Source organism: Oncorhynchus mykiss, chromosome 16, assembly GCF_057628025.1.
Source record: "Oncorhynchus mykiss isolate SJ-2025 chromosome 16, ASM5762802v1, whole genome shotgun sequence".
Lineage (NCBI taxonomy): Eukaryota > Metazoa > Chordata > Actinopteri > Salmoniformes > Salmonidae > Oncorhynchus > Oncorhynchus mykiss.
Genome location: NC_143037.1, coordinates 1,304,713 through 1,323,878, shown reverse-complemented (window position 1 = coordinate 1,323,878; position 19,166 = coordinate 1,304,713). Strand labels below are relative to the sequence as shown.

Below are 19,166 nucleotides of genomic sequence, written 5' to 3'. Positions count from 1 at the left end.
CATAGTACAACAAATCCAATACTTGCAACATTACAAACTATCACAATACAATGACAAACTATCACAATACAATGACAAACTATCACAATACAATGACAAACTATCACAATGACAAACTATCACAATGACAAACTATCACAATGACAAACTATCACAATACAATGACAAACTATCACAATGACAAACTATCACAATACAATGACAAACTATCACAATACAATGACAAACTATCACAATACAATGACAAACTATCACAATGACAAACTATCACAATACAATGACAAACTATCACAATGACAAACTATCACAATACAATGACAAACTATCACAATACAATGACAAACTATCACAATACAATGACAAACTATCACAATGACAAACTATCACAATACAATGACAAACTATCACAATGACAAACTATCACAATACAATGACAAACTATCACAATACAATGACAACACATCCCAATACAATGACAACACATCCCACCACAATGACAACACATCCCACCACAATGACAACACATCCCACCACAATGACAAAACATCACAATACAATGACAACACATCCCACCACAATGACAACACATCCCACCACAATGACAAACTATCACAATACAATGACAAACTATCACAATACAATGACAACACATCCCACCACAATGACAACACATCCCACCACAATGACAAAACATCCCACCACAATGACAACACATCCCACCACAATGACAACACATCCCACCACAATGACAACACATCCCACCACAATGACAACACATCCCACCACAATGACAACAAATCAAATCAAATCAAATTTTATTTGTCACATACACATGGTTAGCAGATGTTAATGCGAGTGTAGCGAAATGCTTGTGCTTCTAGTTCCGACAATGCAGTAATAACAAGTAATCTAACTAACAATTCCAAAACTACTGTCTTGTACACAGTGTAAGGGGATAAAGAATATGTACATAAGGATATATGAATGAGTGATGGTACAGAGCAGCATAGGCAAGATACAGTAGATGGTATCGGGTACAGTATGTACAAATGAGGTGAGTATGTAAACAAAGTGGCATAGTATAGTATAAAGTGGCTAGTGATACATGTATTACATAAGGATACCGTCGATGATATAGAGTACAGTATATACGTATGCGTATGAGATGAATAATGTAGGGTAAGTAACATTTATATAAGGTAGCATTGTTTAAAGTGGCTAGTGATATATTTACATCATTTCCCATCAATTCCCATTATTAAAGTGGCTGGAGTTGAGTCAGTGTCAGTGTGTTGGCAGCAGCCACTCAGTGTTAGTGGTGGCTGTTTAACAGTCTGATGGCCTTGAGATAGAAGCTGTTTTTCAGTCTCTCGGTCCCAGCTTTGATGCACCTGTACTGACCTCGCCTTCTGGATGATAGCGGGGTGAACAGGCAGTGGCTCGGGTGGTTGATGTCCTTGATGATCTTTATGGCCTTCCTGTGACATCGGGTGGTGTAGGTGTCCTGGAGGGCAGGTAGTTTGCCCCCGGTGATGCGTTGTGCAGACCTCACTACCCTCTGGAGAGCCTTACGGTTGAGGGCGGTGCAGTTGCCATACCAGGCGGTGATACAGCCCGCCAGGATGCTCTCGATTGTGCATCTGTAGAAGTTTGTGAGTGCTTTTGGTGACAAGCCAAATTTCTTCAGCCTCCTGAGGTTGAAGAGGCGCTGCTGCGCCTTCTTCACGATGCTGTCTGTGTGAGTGGACCAATTCAGTTTGTCTGTGATGTGTATGCCGAGGAACTTAAAACTTGCTACCCTCTCCACTACTGTTCCATCGATGTGGATAGGGGGGTGTTCCCTCTGCTGTTTCCTGAAGTCCACAATCATCTCCTTAGTTTTGTTGACGTTGAGTGTGAGGTTGTTTTCCTGACACCACACTCCGAGGGCCCTCACCTCCTCCCTGTAGGCCGTCTCATCGTTGTTGGTAATCAAGCCTACCACTGTTGTGTCGTCCGCAAACTTGATGATTGAGTTGGAGGCGTGCGTGGCCACGCAGTCGTGGGTGAACAGGGAGTACAGGAGAGGGCTCAGAACGCAACCTTGTGGGGCCCCAGTGTTGAGGATCAGCGGGGAGGAGATGTTGTTGCCTACCCTCACCACCTGGGGGCGGCCCGTCAGGAAGTCCAGTACCCAGTTGCACAGGGCGGGGTCGAGACCCAGGGTCTCGAGCTTGATGACGAGCTTGGAGGGTACTATGGTGTTGAATGCCGAGCTGTAGTCGATGAACAGCATTCTCACATAGGTATTCCTCTTGTCCAGATGGGTTAGGGCAGTGTGCAGTGTGGTTGAGATTGCATCGTCTGTGGACCTATTTGGGCGGTAAGCAAATTGGAGTGGGTCTAGGGTGTCAGGTAGGGTGGAGGTGATATGGTCCTTGACTAGTCTCTCAAAGCACTTCATGATGACGGATGTGAGTGCTACGGGGCGGTAGTCATTTAGCTCAGTTACCTTAGCTTTCTTGGGAACAGGAACAATGGTGGCCCTCTTGAAGCATGTGGGAACAGCAGACTGGTATAGGGATTGATTGAATATGTCCGTAAACACACCGGCCAGCTGGTCTGCGCATGCTCTGAGGGCGCGGCTGGGGATGCCATCTGGGCCTGCAGCCTTGCGAGGGTTAACACGTTTAAATGTCTTACTCACCTCGGCTGCAGTGAAGGAGAGACCGCATGTTTTCGTTGCAGGCCGTGTCAGTGGCACTGTATTGTCCTCAAAGCGGGCAAAAAAGTTATTTAGTCTGCCTGGGAGCAAGACATCCTGGTCCGTGACTGGGCTGGGTTTCTTCCTGTAGTCCGTGATTGACTGTAGACCCTGCCACATGCCTCTTGTGTCTGAGCCGTTGAATTGAGATTCTACTTTGTCTCTGTACTGGCGCTTAGCTTGTTTGATAGCCTTGCGGAGGGAATAGCTGCACTGTTTGTATTCGGTCATGTTACCAGACACCTTGCCCTGATTAAAAGCAGTGGTTCGCGCTTTCAGTTTCACACGAATGCTGCCATCAATCCACGGTTTCTGGTTAGGGAATGTTTTAATCGTTGCTATGGGAACGACATCTTCAACGCACGTTCTAATGAACTCGCACACCGAATCAGCGTATTCGTCAATGTTGTTATCTGACGCAATACGAAACATCTCCCAGTCCACGTGATGGAAGCAGTCTTGGAGTGTGGAGTCAGCTTGGTCGGACCAGCGTTGGACAGACCTCAGCGTGGGAGCCTCTTGTTTTAGTTTCTGTCTGTAGGCAGGGATCAACAAAATGGAGTCGTGGTCAGCTTTTCCGAAAGGGGGGCGGGGCAGGGCCTTATATGCGTCGCGGAAGTTAGAGTAACAATGGTCCAAGGTCTTTCCTCCCCTGGTTGCGCAATCGATATGCTGATAAAATTTGGGGAGTCTTGTTTTCAGATTAGCCTTGTTAAAATCCCCAGCTACAATGAATGCAGCCTCCGGATAAATTGTTTCCAGTTTGCAGAGAGTTAAATAAAGTTCGTTCAGAGCCATCGATGTGTCTGCTTGGGGGGGGATATATACGGCTGTGATTATAATCGAAGAGAATTCTCTTGGTAGATAATGCGGTCTACATTTGATTGTGAGGAATTCTAAATCAGGTGAACAGAAGGATTTGAGTTCCTGTATGTTTCTTTCATCGCACCATGTCACGTTAGTCATAAGGCATACGCCCCCGCCCCTCTTTTTACCAGAAAGATGTTTTTTCCTGTCTGCGCGATGCGTGGAGAAACCTGTTGGCTGCACCGCTTCGGATTGCGTCTCTCCAGTAAGCCACGTTTCCGTGAAGCAAAGAACGTTACAGTCTCTGATGTCCCTCTGGAATGCTACCCTTGCTCGGATTTCATCAACCTTGTTGTCAAGAGACTGGACATTGGCAAGAAGAATGCTAGGGAGTGGTGCGCGCTGTGCCCGTCTCCGGAGTCTGACCAGAAGACCGCCTCGTTTCCCTCTCTTTCGGAGTCGTTTTTTTGGGTCGCTGCATAGGATCCACTCCGTTGTCCTGTTTGTAAGGCAGAACACAGGATCCGCGTCGCGAAAAACATATTCTTGGTCGTACTGATGGTGAGTTGATGCTGATCTTATATTCAGTAGTTCTTCTCGACTGTATGTAATGAAACCTAAGATGACCTGGGGTACTAATGTAAGAAATAACACGTAAAAAAACAAAAAACTGCATAGTTTCCTAGGAACGCGAAGCGAGGCGGCCATCTCTGTCGGCGCCGGAAGTACACATCCCACCACAATGACAACACATCCCACCACAATGACAACACATCCCACCACAATGACAACACATCCCACCACAATGTCAACACATCCCACCACAATGACAACACATCCACCACAATGACAACACATCCCACCACAATGACAACACATCCCACCACAATGACAAAACATCCCACCACAATGACAAAACATCCCACCACAATGACAACACATCCCACCACAATGACAACACATCCCACCACAATGACAAAACATCCCACCACAATGTCAACACATCCCACCACAATGACAACACATCCCACTACAATGTCAACACATCCCACCACAATGACAACACATCCCACTACAATGTCAACACATCCCACTACAATGTCAACACATCCCACCACAATGACAAAACATCCCACTACAATGTCAACACATCCCACCACAATGACAACACATCCCACCACAATGTCAAAACATCCCACCACAATGACAAAACATCCCACCACAATGACAACACATCCCACTACAATGACAACACAATGTCAATAGTAAGTACAGCACAATGTGTAAAATACCAATTAAAGCATTGACATGAAGTATTTAATTATTATATTCAATGAAGAACATTTTTATTAAAAAGGTGTACCTGGACCAGGGCGATGGGTTCCTCTGTCCAGCCTCCAGCCAGCTCCTCCACCCCCTCTCCTCCTCCCCCCGGACCACAGCAGTCTCCAAACTCGGTAAGGATCTCAGTGAGGGTCGGCACCACACTGACAGCTAGACCCGGGTTGTGGTTGATGCTCATGTCAAATTTACACACCTTGAAAAAAACATTTAAATTAATGAATATTTTTTTTGGGGGGGGGGGTCATATTTAAAATACATATATAGAGATAATGCAACCACTTCAGAACAACAGTACATTTACCATGACTTAGTATTAAAAACACTAAGTCTACCAGCCTATTTCCATTGTGGTCCGGGTTGTATTAAGAATGGACAGCTTGAGGCTGACAGGGCTGTGCGCCGGGCACTTTACATTCAACACAATTTAAAAAAATACCTTTTCCAGGAGCGAGAGCAGAACATGACAGAGGTCGAAGGGAGAGTTCTCCATCCTGTTGAATATGGACATGGCAGCTGGGTCAGTCAGGGTCTCTGTGTCCAGGGTGGTCTGGGACCCGCCCAGCGACCGAGGTTGGGGGTAGAGCGGGAAAGGCAAAGCCATGGTCTTTTCGGGAGGGGGGACAGGAGGCGAGGGTAACAAGGGAGCCTCCGAACGGTGATGCTGGCAGCTCACACGGATCGTAGAACCGCGAGAACGTCGACTACGCACTCCACCGGTGCCACCGGTGACGGCCTTGTTGTCAGAGTTGGCGTCTGAGTCAGAGGTGGAGAGCTGGGAGCGACGAGCATCCCTTACGGAGTAGCGCTGAGCGGTGCGGCGAGAGCGACGCAGGACCTTCCAGGTGGAGCTGCTGCCACCGCAGGACTGCTTCTCAGAGTGCAACGCACCGGTCTTCTGGTCTTTCCCCGCCCTCTGGGGGACTGCATTCACCTCCCGGCTCAAGAACACTTCCAGCAGAGACAGCAGGGTGAAATCTGGCAACACAGAAACAACTGTAAGGCAGGGTGAAATCAGGCAACACAGAAACTACTGTGAGGCAGGGTGAAATCAGGCAACACCGAAACAGAAACTACTGTATGGCAGGGGGAAATCTGGCAACACAGAAACTACTGTAAGGCAGGGTGAAATCAGGCAACACAGAAACTACTGTAAGGCAGGGTGAAATCAGGCAACACAGAAACTACTGTAAGGCAGGGTAAAATCAGGCAACACAGAAACTACTGTAAGGCAGGGTGAAATCTGGCAACACAGAAACGACTGTATGGTAGGGTGAAATCTGGCAACACAGAAACTACTGTAAGGAAGGATGAAATCAAGCAACACAGAAACTACTGTAAGGCAGGGTGAAATCTGGCAACACAGAAACGACTGTAAGGCAGGGTGAAATCAGGCAACACAGAAACGACTAAGGCAGGGTGAAATCAGGCAACACAGAAACGACTGTAAGGCAGGGTGAAATCAGGCAACACAGAAACTACTGTAAGGCAGGGTGAAATCAGGCAACACAGAAACTACTGTAAGGCAGGGTGAAATCAGGCAACACAGAAACCACTGTAAGGCAGGGTGAAATCAGGCAACACAGAAACTACTGTAAGGAAGGGTGAAATCAAGCAACACAGAAACTACTGTAAGGCAGGGTGAAATCTGGCAACACAGAAACTACTGTAAGGCAGGGTGAAATCAAGCAACACAGAAACTACTGTAAGGCAGGGTGAAATCTGGCAACACAGAAACTACTGTAAGGCAGGGTGAAATCTGGCAACACAGAAACAGAAACTACTGTGAGGCAGGGTGAAATCTGGCAACACAGAAACAGAAACTACTGTGAGGCAGGGTGAAATCAGGCAACACAGTCTGTAATGGCCTGTAGGGATTGACAGCTCCAGTCTGTAATGGTCTGTAGGGATTGACAGCTCCAGTCTGTAATGGTCTGTAGGGATTGACAGCTCCAGTCTGTAATGGTCTGTAAGGATTGACAGCTCCAGTCTAATGGTCTGTAGGGATTGACAGCTCCAGTCTGTAATGGTCTGTAGGGATTGACAGCTCCAGTCTGTAATGGTCTGTAGGGATTGACAGCTCCAGTCTGTAATGGTCTGTAGGGATTGACAGCTCCAGTCTGTAATGGTCTATAGGGATAGACAGCTCCAGTCTGTAGGGATTGACAGCTCCAGTCTGTAATGGTCTATAGGGATAGACAGCTCCAGTCTGTAATGGTCTGTAGGGATTGACAGCTCCAGTCTGTAATGGTCTATAGGGATAGACAGCTCCAGTCTGTAGGGATTGACAGCTCCAGTCTGTAAAGGTCTGTAGGGATTGACAGCTCCAGTCTGTAATGGTCTATAGGGATTGACAGCTCCAGTCTGTAATGGTCTATAGGGATAGACAGCTCCAGTCTGTAATGGTCTGTAGGGATTGACAGCTCCAGTCTGTAATGGTCTATAGGGAAAGACAGCTCCAGTCTGTAGGGATTGACAGCTCCAGTCTGTAAAGGTCTGTAGGGATTGACAGCTCCAGTCTGTAATGGTCTATAGGGATTGACAGCTCCAGTCTGTAATGGTCTATAGGGATAGACAGCTCCAGTCTGTAGGGATTGACAGCTCCAGTCTGTAAAGGTCTATAGGGATTGACAGCTCCAGTCTGTAATGGTCTGTAGGGATTGACAGCTCCAGTCTGTAATGGCCTGTAGGGATTGACAGCTCCAGTCTGTAGGGATTGACAGCTCCAGTCTGTAGGGATTGACAGCTCCAGTCTGTAGGGATTGACAGCTCCAGTCTGTAAAGGTCTGTAGGGATTGACAGCTCCAGTCTGTAATGGTCTATAGGGATTGACAGCTCCAGTCTGTAATGGTCTATAGGGATAGACAGCTCCAGTCTGTAATGGTCTGTAGGGATTGACAGCTCCAGTCTGTAATGGTCTATAGGGATAGACAGCTCCAGTCTGTAGGGATTGACAGCTCCAGTCTGTAAAGGTCTGTAGGGATTGACAGCTCCAGTCTGTAATGGTCTATAGGGATTGACAGCTCCAGTCTGTAATGGTCTATAGGGATAGACAGCTCCAGTCTGTAATGGTCTATAGGGATTGACAGCTCCAGTCTGTAATGGTCTATAGGGAAAGACAGCTCCAGTCTGTAGGGATTGACAGCTCCAGTCTGTAAAGGTCTGTAGGGATTGACAGCTCCAGTCTGTAATGGTCTATAGGGATTGACAGCTGCAGTCTGTAATGGTCTATAGGGATAGACAGCTCCAGTCTGTAGGGATTGACAGCTCCAGTCTGTAAAGGTCTATAGGGATTGACAGCTCCAGTCTGTAATGGTCTGTAGGGATTGACAGCTCCAGTCTGTAATGTTCTATAGGGATTGACAGCTCCAGTCTGTAATGGTCTATAGGGATAGACAGCTCCAGTCTGTAATGGCCTATAGGGATTGACAGCTTCAGTCTGTAGGGATTGACAGCTCCAGTCTGTAGGGATTGACAGCTCCAGTCTGTAAAGGTCTGTAGGGATTGACAGCTCCAGTCTGTAATGGCCTGTAGGGATTGACAGCTCCAGTCTGTAATGGTCTGTAGGGATTGACAGCTCCAGTCTGTAATGGTCTGTAGGGATTGACAGCTCCAGTCTGTAATGGTCTGTAGGGATTGACAGCTCCAGTCTGTAATGGTCTGTAGGGATTGACAGCTCCAGTCTGTAATGGTCTGTAGGGATTGACAGCTCCAGTCTAATGGTCTGTAGGGATTGACAGCTCCAGTCTAATGGTCTGTAGGGATTGACAGCTCCAGTCTGTAATGGTCTGTAGGGATTGACAGCTCCAGTCTGTAATGGTCTGTAGGGATTGACAGCTCCAGTCTGTAATGGTCTATAGGGATAGACAGCTCCAGTCTGTAATGGTCTATAGGGATAGACAGCTCCAGTCTGTAATGGTCTGTAGGAATTGACAGCTCCAGTCTGTAATGGTCTATAGGGATTGACAGCTCCAGTCTGTAATGGTCTATAGGGATTGACAGCTCAAGTCTGTAATGGTCTGTAGGGATTGACAGCTCCAGTCTGTAAAGGTCTGTAGGGATTGACAGCTCCAGTCTATAATGGCCTGTAGGGATTGACAGCTCCAGTCTGTAATGGTCTGTTGGGATTGACAGCTCCAGTCTGTAATGGCCTGTAGGGATTGACAGCTCCAGTCTATAATGGCCTGTAGGGATTGACAGCTCCGGTCTGTAATGGCCTGTAGGGATTGACAGCTCCAGTCTGTAATGGTCTGTAGGGATTGACAGCTCCAGTCTGTAGGGATTGACAGCTCCAGTCTGTAGGGATTGACAGCTCCATGGTTGACAACACTCCATGGTGTTGGCACACTACAGACGATCAATTACTTTAAATTTGTCAAAAATCAATAACAGGCTTTGAAGCAACAACAGAAAACCGCCTACGGTACAGTTCACCAGTCGTCTACTTCTAGCACATTCTTCAATGCTAAGCATAACACCATGTAAAGTACACGGCCTTCAGAAAGTATGCACACCCCTTGACTTATTCAGCACTTTGGTGGTGTGAAAGTGGGATTCAAATTGTCATTTTCTGTCAATGATCTACACAAAATGCTCAGTAAACAGAATGTCACATGTGCAACCAGATGGAAAAAACCTAGAGATCACCTTTACTCCACACACAGACGCATAAAACTCTTCCTCACCCTCCATTTGGCAAATCTGACATTAATTCTATCCTCCTGAAAAAACTAAAGCAGGAAGTACCAGTGACTAGATCAACACGGAAGGTCAGATGAAGCAGATGCTAAGCTACAGGACTGTTTTGCACAAACTGGAATATGTTCTGGGATTCATCCAATGGCATTGAGGAGTATACCACCTTAGTCACTTGGTATTCAGGACAAAAGGTTCATTTCTTTGACACATTTTCAACAGTTTTACTTCAGTGCCTTGTTGCAAACAGTATGCATGTTTTGGAATATTTGTATTCTGTACAGGCTTCCTTCTTTCCACTCTGTCCTTTAGGTTAGTATTGTGGAGTAACTACAATGTTGTTGATCAGTTCTCTCCTATCACAGCTATTAAACTCTGAAACTGTTTTAAAAAGTCATCAGTGACTAGTGGTTAGAGCGTTGGACTAGTAACCGGAAGGTTGCAAGTTCAAACCCCCGAGCTGACAAGGTACAAATCTGTCGTTCTGCACCTGAACAGGCAGTTCAGTTCACTGTTCCTAGGCCAGTTAACCCACTGTTCCTAGACCAGTTAGCCCACTGTTCCTAGACCAGTTAACCCACTGTTCCTAGACCAGTTAACCCACTGTTCCTAGACCAGTTAACCCACTGTTCCTAGACCAGTTAACCCACTGTTCCTAGACCAGTTAACCCACTGTTCCTAGACCAGTTAACCCACTGTTCCTAGACCAGTTAACCCACTGTTCCTAGACCAGTTAACCCACTGTTCCTAGACCAGTTAACCCACTGTTCCTAGGCCAGTTAGCCCACTGTTCCTAGACCAGTTAACCCACTGTTCCTAGACCAGTTAACCCACTGTTCCTAGACCAGTTAACCCACCGTTCCTAGACCAGTTAACCCACTGTTCCTAGGCCAGTTAACCCACTGTTCCTAGACCAGTTAACCCACTGTTCCTAGACCAGTTAACCCCCCACTGTTCCTAGGCCGTCATTGAAAATAAGAATTTGTTCTTAACTGAAAGGTAAAATAAAGGTAAAATAAAAAAAGGCCTCATGGTTAAAATCCCTGATCAGTTTCCTTCCTCTCCGTCAACTGACGGATTGCAGTGACTGGGTGTATTGATACACCATCCAAAGAATAACTTTACCATGCTCAAAGGGATATTCAATCTCTGCTTTTATTATTGTTTTTTTTACCCATCTACCAATAGGTGCCCTTCTTTGCGAGGCCCTGGAAAACCTCCCTGGTCTTTGTGGTTGAATCTGTGTTTGAAATTCACAGCTCAACTGAGGGACAGACAATTGTGTGTGTGGGATACAGAGATGAGGTAGTTGTTCAAAAATCATGTTAAACACCAATATTGCCCATGCAATTTATTATGGGACTTCTTAAGCAAATTTTTACTCAACATATTTAGGTTTACCATAACAAAGGGGTTCAATACTTACTGAAGACATTTCAACTTTTCATTTGTAAAACTTTCAAAAACATAATTCCACTTTGACATGTGGTATTGTGGGTGGGCCAGTGACAAAAACAAGTCCATTAAATTCAGGCTGTAAAACAACAAAATGTAGAAAAAGTAAATGGCTCTGTAGTTGTCACTTCAGTACTAAGTGTGATGGACGTCATTGTTCAAGACTATATCTTCCCCTTCCTTACCGAGCTCCAACTAATTATTCTCTGCCTCATATTTATAGAGGAGTTTATATCTTATAAAATAATGCATGTATGTCAAAGGTGTTCAAATCAACTATTAATCGAGGCGGTGTGCTGAACTAATACCACAGAAGCTAATAAGACAACTATGTATGAGGAGCATGTTAAAAGAGATTAGCAGGACGACACTAAATACCCCTGTCACCCTGAGGTCAATCAGCTTCAGTATGCATCCATCCATCCTCAGCTCCAGTAGGCATCCATCTATCCATCCATCCACAGCTCCAGTAGGCATCCATCCATCCATCCACAGCTCCAGTAGGCATCCATCCATCCATCCATCCTCAGCTCCAGTAGGCATCCATCCATCCATCCACCCACAGCTCTAGTAGGCATCCATCCATCCATCCATCCATCCATCCATCCATCCATCCACAGCTCCAGTAGGCATCCATCCATCCATCCATCCATCCATCCATCCACAGCTCCAGTAGGCATCCATCCATCCATCCACAGCTCCAGTAGGCATCCATCCATCCATCCATCCATCCACAGCTCCAGTAGGCATCCATCCATCCATCCATCCACAGCTCCAGTAGGCATCCATCCATCCATCCACCCACAGCTCCAGTAGGCATCCATCCATCCACCCATCCACAGCTCCAGTAGGCATCCATCCATCCATCCACCCACAGCTCCAGTAGGCATCCATCCATCCATCCACCCACAGCTCTAGTAGGCATCCATCCATCCATCCACAGCTCCAGTAGGCATCCATCCATCCATCCATCCTCAGCTCCAGTAGGCATCCATCCACAGCTCCAGTAGGCATCCATCCACAGCTCCAGTAGGCATCCATCCATCCATCCATCCTCAGCTCCAGTAGGCATCCATCCACAGCTCCAGTAGGCATCCATCCATCCTCAGCTCCAGTAGGCATCCATCCATCCATCCATCCACAGCTCCAGTAGGCATCCATCCATCCATCCATCCTCAGCTCCAGTAGGCATCCATCCACAGCTCCAGTAGGCATCCATCCATCCATCCATCCTCAGCTCCAGTAGGCATCCATCCATCCATCCACAGCTCCAGTAGGCATCCATCCATCCATCCATCCACAGCTCCAGTAGGCATCCATCCATCCATCCATCCACAGCTCCAGTATGCATCCATCCATCCTCAGCTCCAGTAGGCATCCATCCATCCATCCATCCACAGCTCCAGTAGGCATCCATCCATCCATCCACCCACAGCTCTAGTAGGCATCCATCCATCCATCCACAGCTCCAGTAGGCATCCATCCATCCATCCATCCTCAGCTCTAGTAGGCATCCATCCACAGCTCCAGTAGGCATCCATCCATCCATCCATCCTCAGCTCCAGTAGGCATCCATCTATCCATCCACAGCTCCAGTAGGCATCCATCCATCCATCCAGCCACAGCTCCAGTAGGCATCCATCCATCCACAGCTCCAGTAGGCATCCATCCATCCATCCACAGCTCCAGTAGGCATCCATCCATCCATCCACAGCTCCAGTAGGCATCCATCCATCCATCCACAGCTCTAGTAGGCATCCATCCATCCATCCACAGCTCCAGTAGGCATCCATCCATCCATCCACAGCTCCAGTAGGCATCCATCCATCCATCCTCAGCTCCAGTAGGCATCCATCCATCCACCCACAGCTCTAGTAGGCATCCATCTATCCATCCACAGCTCCAGTAGGCATCCATCTATCCATCCATCCACAGCTCCAGTAGGCAACCATCCATCCATCCATCCACAGCTCCAGTAGGCAACCATCCATCCATCCCCAGCTCCAGTAGGCATCCATCCATCCATCCATCCACAGCTCCAGTAGGCATCCATCCATCCATCCACAGCTCTAGTAGGCATCCACCCATCCATCCACAGCTCCAGTAGGCATCCATCCATCCATCCACCCACAGCTCTAGTAGGCATCCATCTATCCATCCACAGCTCCAGTAGGCATCCATCCATCCATCCACCCACAGCTCTAGTATGCATCCATCTATCCATCCACAGCTCTATTAGGCATCCATCCATCCACCCACAGCTCCAGTAGGCATCCATCCATCCACAGCTCCAGTAGGCATCCATCCATCCTCAGCTCCAGTAGGCATCCATCCATCCATCCACAGCTCCAGTAGGCATCCATCCATCCACCCACAGCTCTAGTAGGCATCCATCTATCCATCCATCCTCAGCTCCAGTAGGCATCCATCCATCCATCCACCCACAGCTCTAGTAGGCATCCATCCATCCATCCTCAGCTCCAGTAGGTATCCATCCATCCACAGCTCCAGTAGGTATCCATCCATCCATCCACAGCTCCAGTAGGCATCCATCTATCCATCCATCCACAGCTCCAGTAGGCATCCATCTATCCATCCATCCACAGCTCCAGTAGGCATCCATCCATCCATCCACAGCTCCAGTAGGTATCCATCCATCCACAGCTCCAGTAGGTATCCATCCATCCATCCACAGCTCCAGTAGGCATCCATCCATCCATCCATCCATCCACAGCTCCAGTAGGCATCCATCCATCCATCCTGAGTTCCAGTAGGCATCCATCCATCCATCCATCCTCAGCTCCAGTAGGCATCCATCCATCCATCCATCCATCCACAGCTCCAGTAGGCATCCATCCATCCATCCTGAGTTCCAGTAGGCATCCATCCATCCATCCACAGCTCCTGTAGGCATCCATCTATCCATCCATCCATCCATCCATTATCAGCTCCAGTAGGCATCCATCCATCCACAGCTCCAGTAGGCAACCATCCATCCATCCATCCACAGCTCCAGTAGGCAACCATCCATCCATCCATCCACAGCTCCAGTAGGCATCCATCCATCCACAGCTCCTGTAGGCATCCATCTATCCATCCATCCATCCTCAGCTCCAGTAGGCATCCATCCATCCACAGCTCCAGTAGGCAACCATCCATCCACAGCTCCAGTAGGCAACCATCCATCCATCCATCCACAGCTCCAGTAGGCATCCATCTATCCATCCATCCACAGCTCCAGTAGGCAACCATCCATCCATCCATTATCAGCTCCAGTAGGCAACCATACATCCATCCACAGCTCCAGTAGGCAACCATCCATCCATCCACAGCTCCAGTAGGCAACCATCCATCCATCCACAGCTCCAGTAGGCAACCATCCATCCATCCACAGCTCCAGTAGGCAACCATCCATCCATCCACAGCTCCAGTAGGCAACCATCCATCCATCCACAGCTCCAGTAGGCAACCATCCATCCGCAGCTCCAGTAGGCAACCATCCATCCACAGCTCCAGTAGGCAACGTTCCAGTAGGCAACCATCCATCCATCCATAGCTCCAGTAGGCAACCATCCATCCAACCATCCATCCACAGCTCCAGTAGGCAACCATAAATCCATCCATCCACAGCTCTATTAGGAAACCATCCATCCACAGCTCCAATAGGCAACCATCTATCCAACCATCCATCCATCCAACCACTCACTGTTGGGTTGTATAACTGTTGTTCTATATAACTCACTGCTTTCTTAAACTAGAATACATCAATGTTTACAGCTACAATATCCATCAATCCATCCACTCCTGGGTTGTGTTCGGACACATGGTAGAGGAAGTCAACAGTAGTTTTGTTACAGTTGTATAGATGTGTGTTGGGACACATGGTAGAGGAAGTCAACAGTAGTTTTGTTACAGTTGTATAGATATGTGTGTTAGGACACATGGTAGAGGAAGTCAACAGTAGTTTTGTTACAGTTGTATAGATATGTGTGTTAGGACACATGGTAGAGGAAGTCAACAGTAGTTTTGTTACAGTTGTATAGATGTGTGTTAGGACACATGGTAGAGGAAGTCACCAGTAGTTTTGTTACAGTTGTATAGATGTGTGTTAGGACACATGGTAGAGGAAGTCACCAGTAGTTTAGGTAGTTAGGTTGGTTTTACCTGGTGTTTTACAGGTAGCAGGTGTACACTGTGTAGGCGGTGTGTGTTAGTGATGAAGGTGTGTAGTGTGGAGGACCTACCTGGTGTTTTACAGGTAGCAGGTGTACACTGTGAAGGCTGTGTGTGTTAGTGATGAAGGTGTGTAGTGTGGAGGACCTACCTGGTGTTTTACAGGTAGCAGGTGTACACTGTGAAGGCTGTGTGTGTTAGTGATGAAGGTGTGTAGTGTGGAGGACCTACCTGGGGCCTTCTCCTCCTGAACAGGTATCTTCCAGACCAGTGGCAGTAGAGACAGCAGCAGGGTTAGCAGCTCCTCTCGACAGGTCAGCTCCTACAGAGAGAGAGTCTCGGTTAGCTAGAATATTCTCTCTCTCTCTACACGTCAGCTTCTACAGGGAGAGAGTCTCGGTTAGCTAGAATATTCTCCCTCTCTCTACAGGTCAGCTTCTACAGGGAGACAGCGTCTCGGTTAGCTAGAATATTCTCTCTCTCTCTCTCTCTACATGTCAGCTCATACAGGGACAGACATACAGACAGTCTTAGTTAGCTAGAAGATTCTACTTCTCTCTCGCTCTGTTCACACCTTCTGAAGTAATATCACGCCATCCCACTAACAGTCCAGACAAATGACTGTATAGGTCCGGGCAGAATGAGAGAGACTTTCTAGGAAATTCTCTCTCTCCTTGTATGTCCTCATGTTCACTCAGTCACTCAGGACATCCAGCACAAGCAACCCTGGAGGAAAGCAGAGGACATCCACTGGCCAGGGAACCAGAGAGAAGTTGAGGCTGGACATGAAAATGCTTCCTCCTGCTGAACAGGTATCTTCCTGTGGCAGCAGAGAGAGCAGCAGGTTTACATAAAGAGTTCAACCTAATTCCTATCCCAAGCCAGTACGCAACACCAGAACCCAGGTAGCTACACAAAATGACCGTTTTGCATATTTGCGTAGCAAAAGCACGCAGCTGTGTGACGCCCCAAAAAGTGTGAAATGATGCAACTATGCAGAATTGCCATTTCGCATAAGGCACACGCGCGTTTGTGTAATGTAGAAATCAGGCTTTAACCATCCAGGGTAGAGCCGCAGTAGGTACTTGTAGGGCAGCAGTAGGTACTTGTAGGGCAGCAGTAGGTACTTGTAGGGCCGCAGTAGGTACTTGTAGGGCAGCAGTAGGTACTTGTAGGGCCGCAGTAGGTACTTGTAGGGCTGCAGTAGGTACTTGTAGGGCAGCAGTAGGTACTTGTAGGGCCGCAGTAGGTACTTGTAGGGCCGCAGTAGGTACTTGCAGGGCCGCAGTAGGTACTTGCAGGGCCGCAGTAGGTACTTGCAGGGACTGCAGTAGGTACTTGTAGGGCCGCAGTAGGTACTTGTAGGGCCGCAGTAGGTACTTGTAGAGCCGCAGTAGGTACTTGCAGGGCAGCCGGAAGTGGAGTAGGTGCAGGGCAGCAGTAGGTACTTGCAGGGCCGCAGTAGGTACTTGTAGAGCCGCAGTAGGTACTTGTAGGGCAGCAGTAAGTAGAGTAGGTGCAGGGCAGCAGTAGGTACTTGCAGGGCAGCAGTAGGTACTTGTAGGGCCGCAGTAGGTACTTGTAGGGCCGCAGTAGGTACTTGTAGGGCCGCAGTAGGTACTTGTAGGGCAGCAGTAGGTACTTGTAGGGCAGCAGTAAGTAGAGTAGGTGCAGGGCAGCAGTAGGTACTTGCAGGGCCGCAGTAGGTACTTGTAGAGCCGCAGTAGGTACTTGTAGGGCCGCAGTAGGTACTTGTAGGGCCGCAGTAGGTACTTGTAGGGCCGCAGTAGGTACTTGCAGGGCCGCAGTAGGTACTTGCAGGGCCGCAGTAGGTACTTGCAGGGCCGCAGTAGGTACTTGCAGGGCCGCAGTAGGTACTTGCAGGGCCGCAGTAGGTACTTGCAGGGCCGCAGTAGGTACTTGCAGGGCCGCAGTAGGTACTTGCAGGGCCGCAGTAGGTACTTGCAGGGCCGCAGTAGGTACTTGTAGGGCCGCAGTAGGTACTTGTAGGGCCGCAGTAGGTACTTGTAGGGCCGCAGTAGGTACTTGCAGAGCAGCAGTAGGTACTTGCAGGGCCGCAGTAGGTACTTGTAGGGCCGCAGTAGGTACTTGCAGGGCCGCAGTAGGTACTTGCAGAGCAGCAGTAGGTACTTGCAGGGCCGCAGTAGGTACTTGCAGGGCCGCAGTAGGTACTTGCAGGGCCGCAGTAGGTACTTGCAGGGCCGCAGTAGGTACTTGTAGGGCCGCAGTAGGTACTTGTAGGGCCGCAGTAGGTACTTGTAGGGCCGCAGTAGGTACTTGTAGGGCCGCAGTAGGTACTTGCAGAGCCGCAGTAGGTACTTGCAGGGCCGCAGTAGGTACTTGTAGGGCCGCAGTAGGTACTTGTAGGGCCGCAGTAGGTACTTGTAGGGCCGCAGTAGGTACTTGTAGAGCCGCAGTAGGTACTTGCAGGGCAGCCGGAAGTGGAGTAGGTGCAGGGCAGCAGTAGGTACTTGCAGGGCCGCAGTAGGTACTTGTAGAGCCGCAGTAGGTACTTGTAGAGCCGCAGTAGGTACTTGCAGGGCAGCAGTAAGTAGAGTAGGTGCAGGGCAGCAGTAAGTGAGGTAGGTGCAGGGCAGCAGTAGGTACTTGCAGGGCAGCAGTAAGTAGAGTAGGTGCAGGGCAGCAGTAAGTAGAGTAGGTGCAGGGCAGCAGTAAGTAGAGTAGGTGAAGGGCAGCAGTAAGTAGAATAGGTGAAGGGCAGCAGTAAGTAGAGTAGGTAAAGGGCAGCAGTAAGTAGAGTAGGTGAAGGGCAGCAGTAAGTAGAGTAGGTGGAAGGAGGGACTGGTATGGGGTGTCCTACTTGGTTCTCCTTGATTTACCCCTGTCAGTTAGACTGTGTCCTCCTGCCAGTAAGAGCCTACTGTGTGTGACTATGCACTGCGTGGCTTGGGATATGTGGTGTGTGCATGACAGCCTCTCTCTAAATATCTTCTCTACTCCTCTGTGACCCACGACCAGAGCATTCCTCATCATGGAGAGAGAATGCAGTGCCTTAACGTGTGAATTAAAACCAAATAAGACTAAGTGTACTTCCCCCTATAAGGGCTCTGGTCTAAAGTAGTGCACTATATAGGGTATAGGGTGCCATAGGGCTCTGGTCTAAAGTAGTGCACTATACAGGGTATAGGGGTCTGGTCTAAAGTAGTGCACTATCTAAGGTATAGGGTGCCATAGGGCTCTGGTCTAAAATAGTGCACTATATAGGGTGCCATAGGGCTCTGGTTTAAAGTAGTGCACTATATAAGGTATAGAGTGCCATAGGGCTCTGGTCTAAAGTAGTGCACTATATAGGGTATAGGGTGCCATAGGGCTCTGGTCTAAAATAGTGCACTATATAGGGTATAGGGTGCCATAGGGCTCTGGTCTAAAGTAGTGCACTAAATAGGGAATAGGGGTCTGGTCTAAAGTAGTGCACTATATAGGGTATAGGGTGCCATAGGGCTCTGGTCTAAAGTAGTGCACTATATAAGGTATAGGGTGCCATAGGGCTCTGGTCTAAAGTAGTGCACTAAATAGGGAATAGGGGTCTGGTCTAAAGTAGTGCACTATATAGGGAATAGGGGTCTGGTCTAAAGTAGTGCACTATATAGGGAATAGGGGTCTGGTCTAAAGTAGTGCACTATATAGGGAATAGGGGTCTGGTCTAAAGTAGTGCACTATATAGGGAATAGGGGTCTGGTCTAAAGTAGTGCACTATATAAGGTATAGGGTGCCATAGGGCTCTGGTCTAAAGTAGTGCACTATATAGGGAATAGGGGTCTGGTCTAAAGTAGTGCACTATATAGGGAATAGGGGTCTGGTCTAAAGTAGTGCACTATATAGGGAATAGGGGTCTGGTCTAAAGTAGTGCACTATATAGGGAATAGGGCTCTGGTCTAAAGTAGTGCACTATATAGGGAATAGGGGTCTG

The 19,166-nt window shown here is 48.2% G+C and overlaps 1 protein-coding gene across 6 annotated transcripts in view; it reads right to left on the bottom strand.

The window, feature by feature from the left end:
* The window catches only part of lyst (lysosomal trafficking regulator), a 246,824-nt gene that overhangs the window by 180,788 nt on the left and 46,870 nt on the right, over positions 1–19,166 (bottom strand). For all 6 annotated transcript variants that reach the window (XM_090201712.1, XM_090201714.1, XM_090201715.1 and 3 more), the window contains exons 5-7: positions 15,446–15,536; positions 5,331–5,869; positions 4,914–5,087 (exon numbers count right to left, since the gene is read on the bottom strand). In XM_090201712.1, coding sequence (XP_090057838.1) covers positions 4,914–5,087; positions 5,331–5,869; positions 15,446–15,536 — 804 coding nt within the window. The remainder of the gene's footprint in view (positions 1–4,913; positions 5,088–5,330; positions 5,870–15,445; positions 15,537–19,166) is intronic.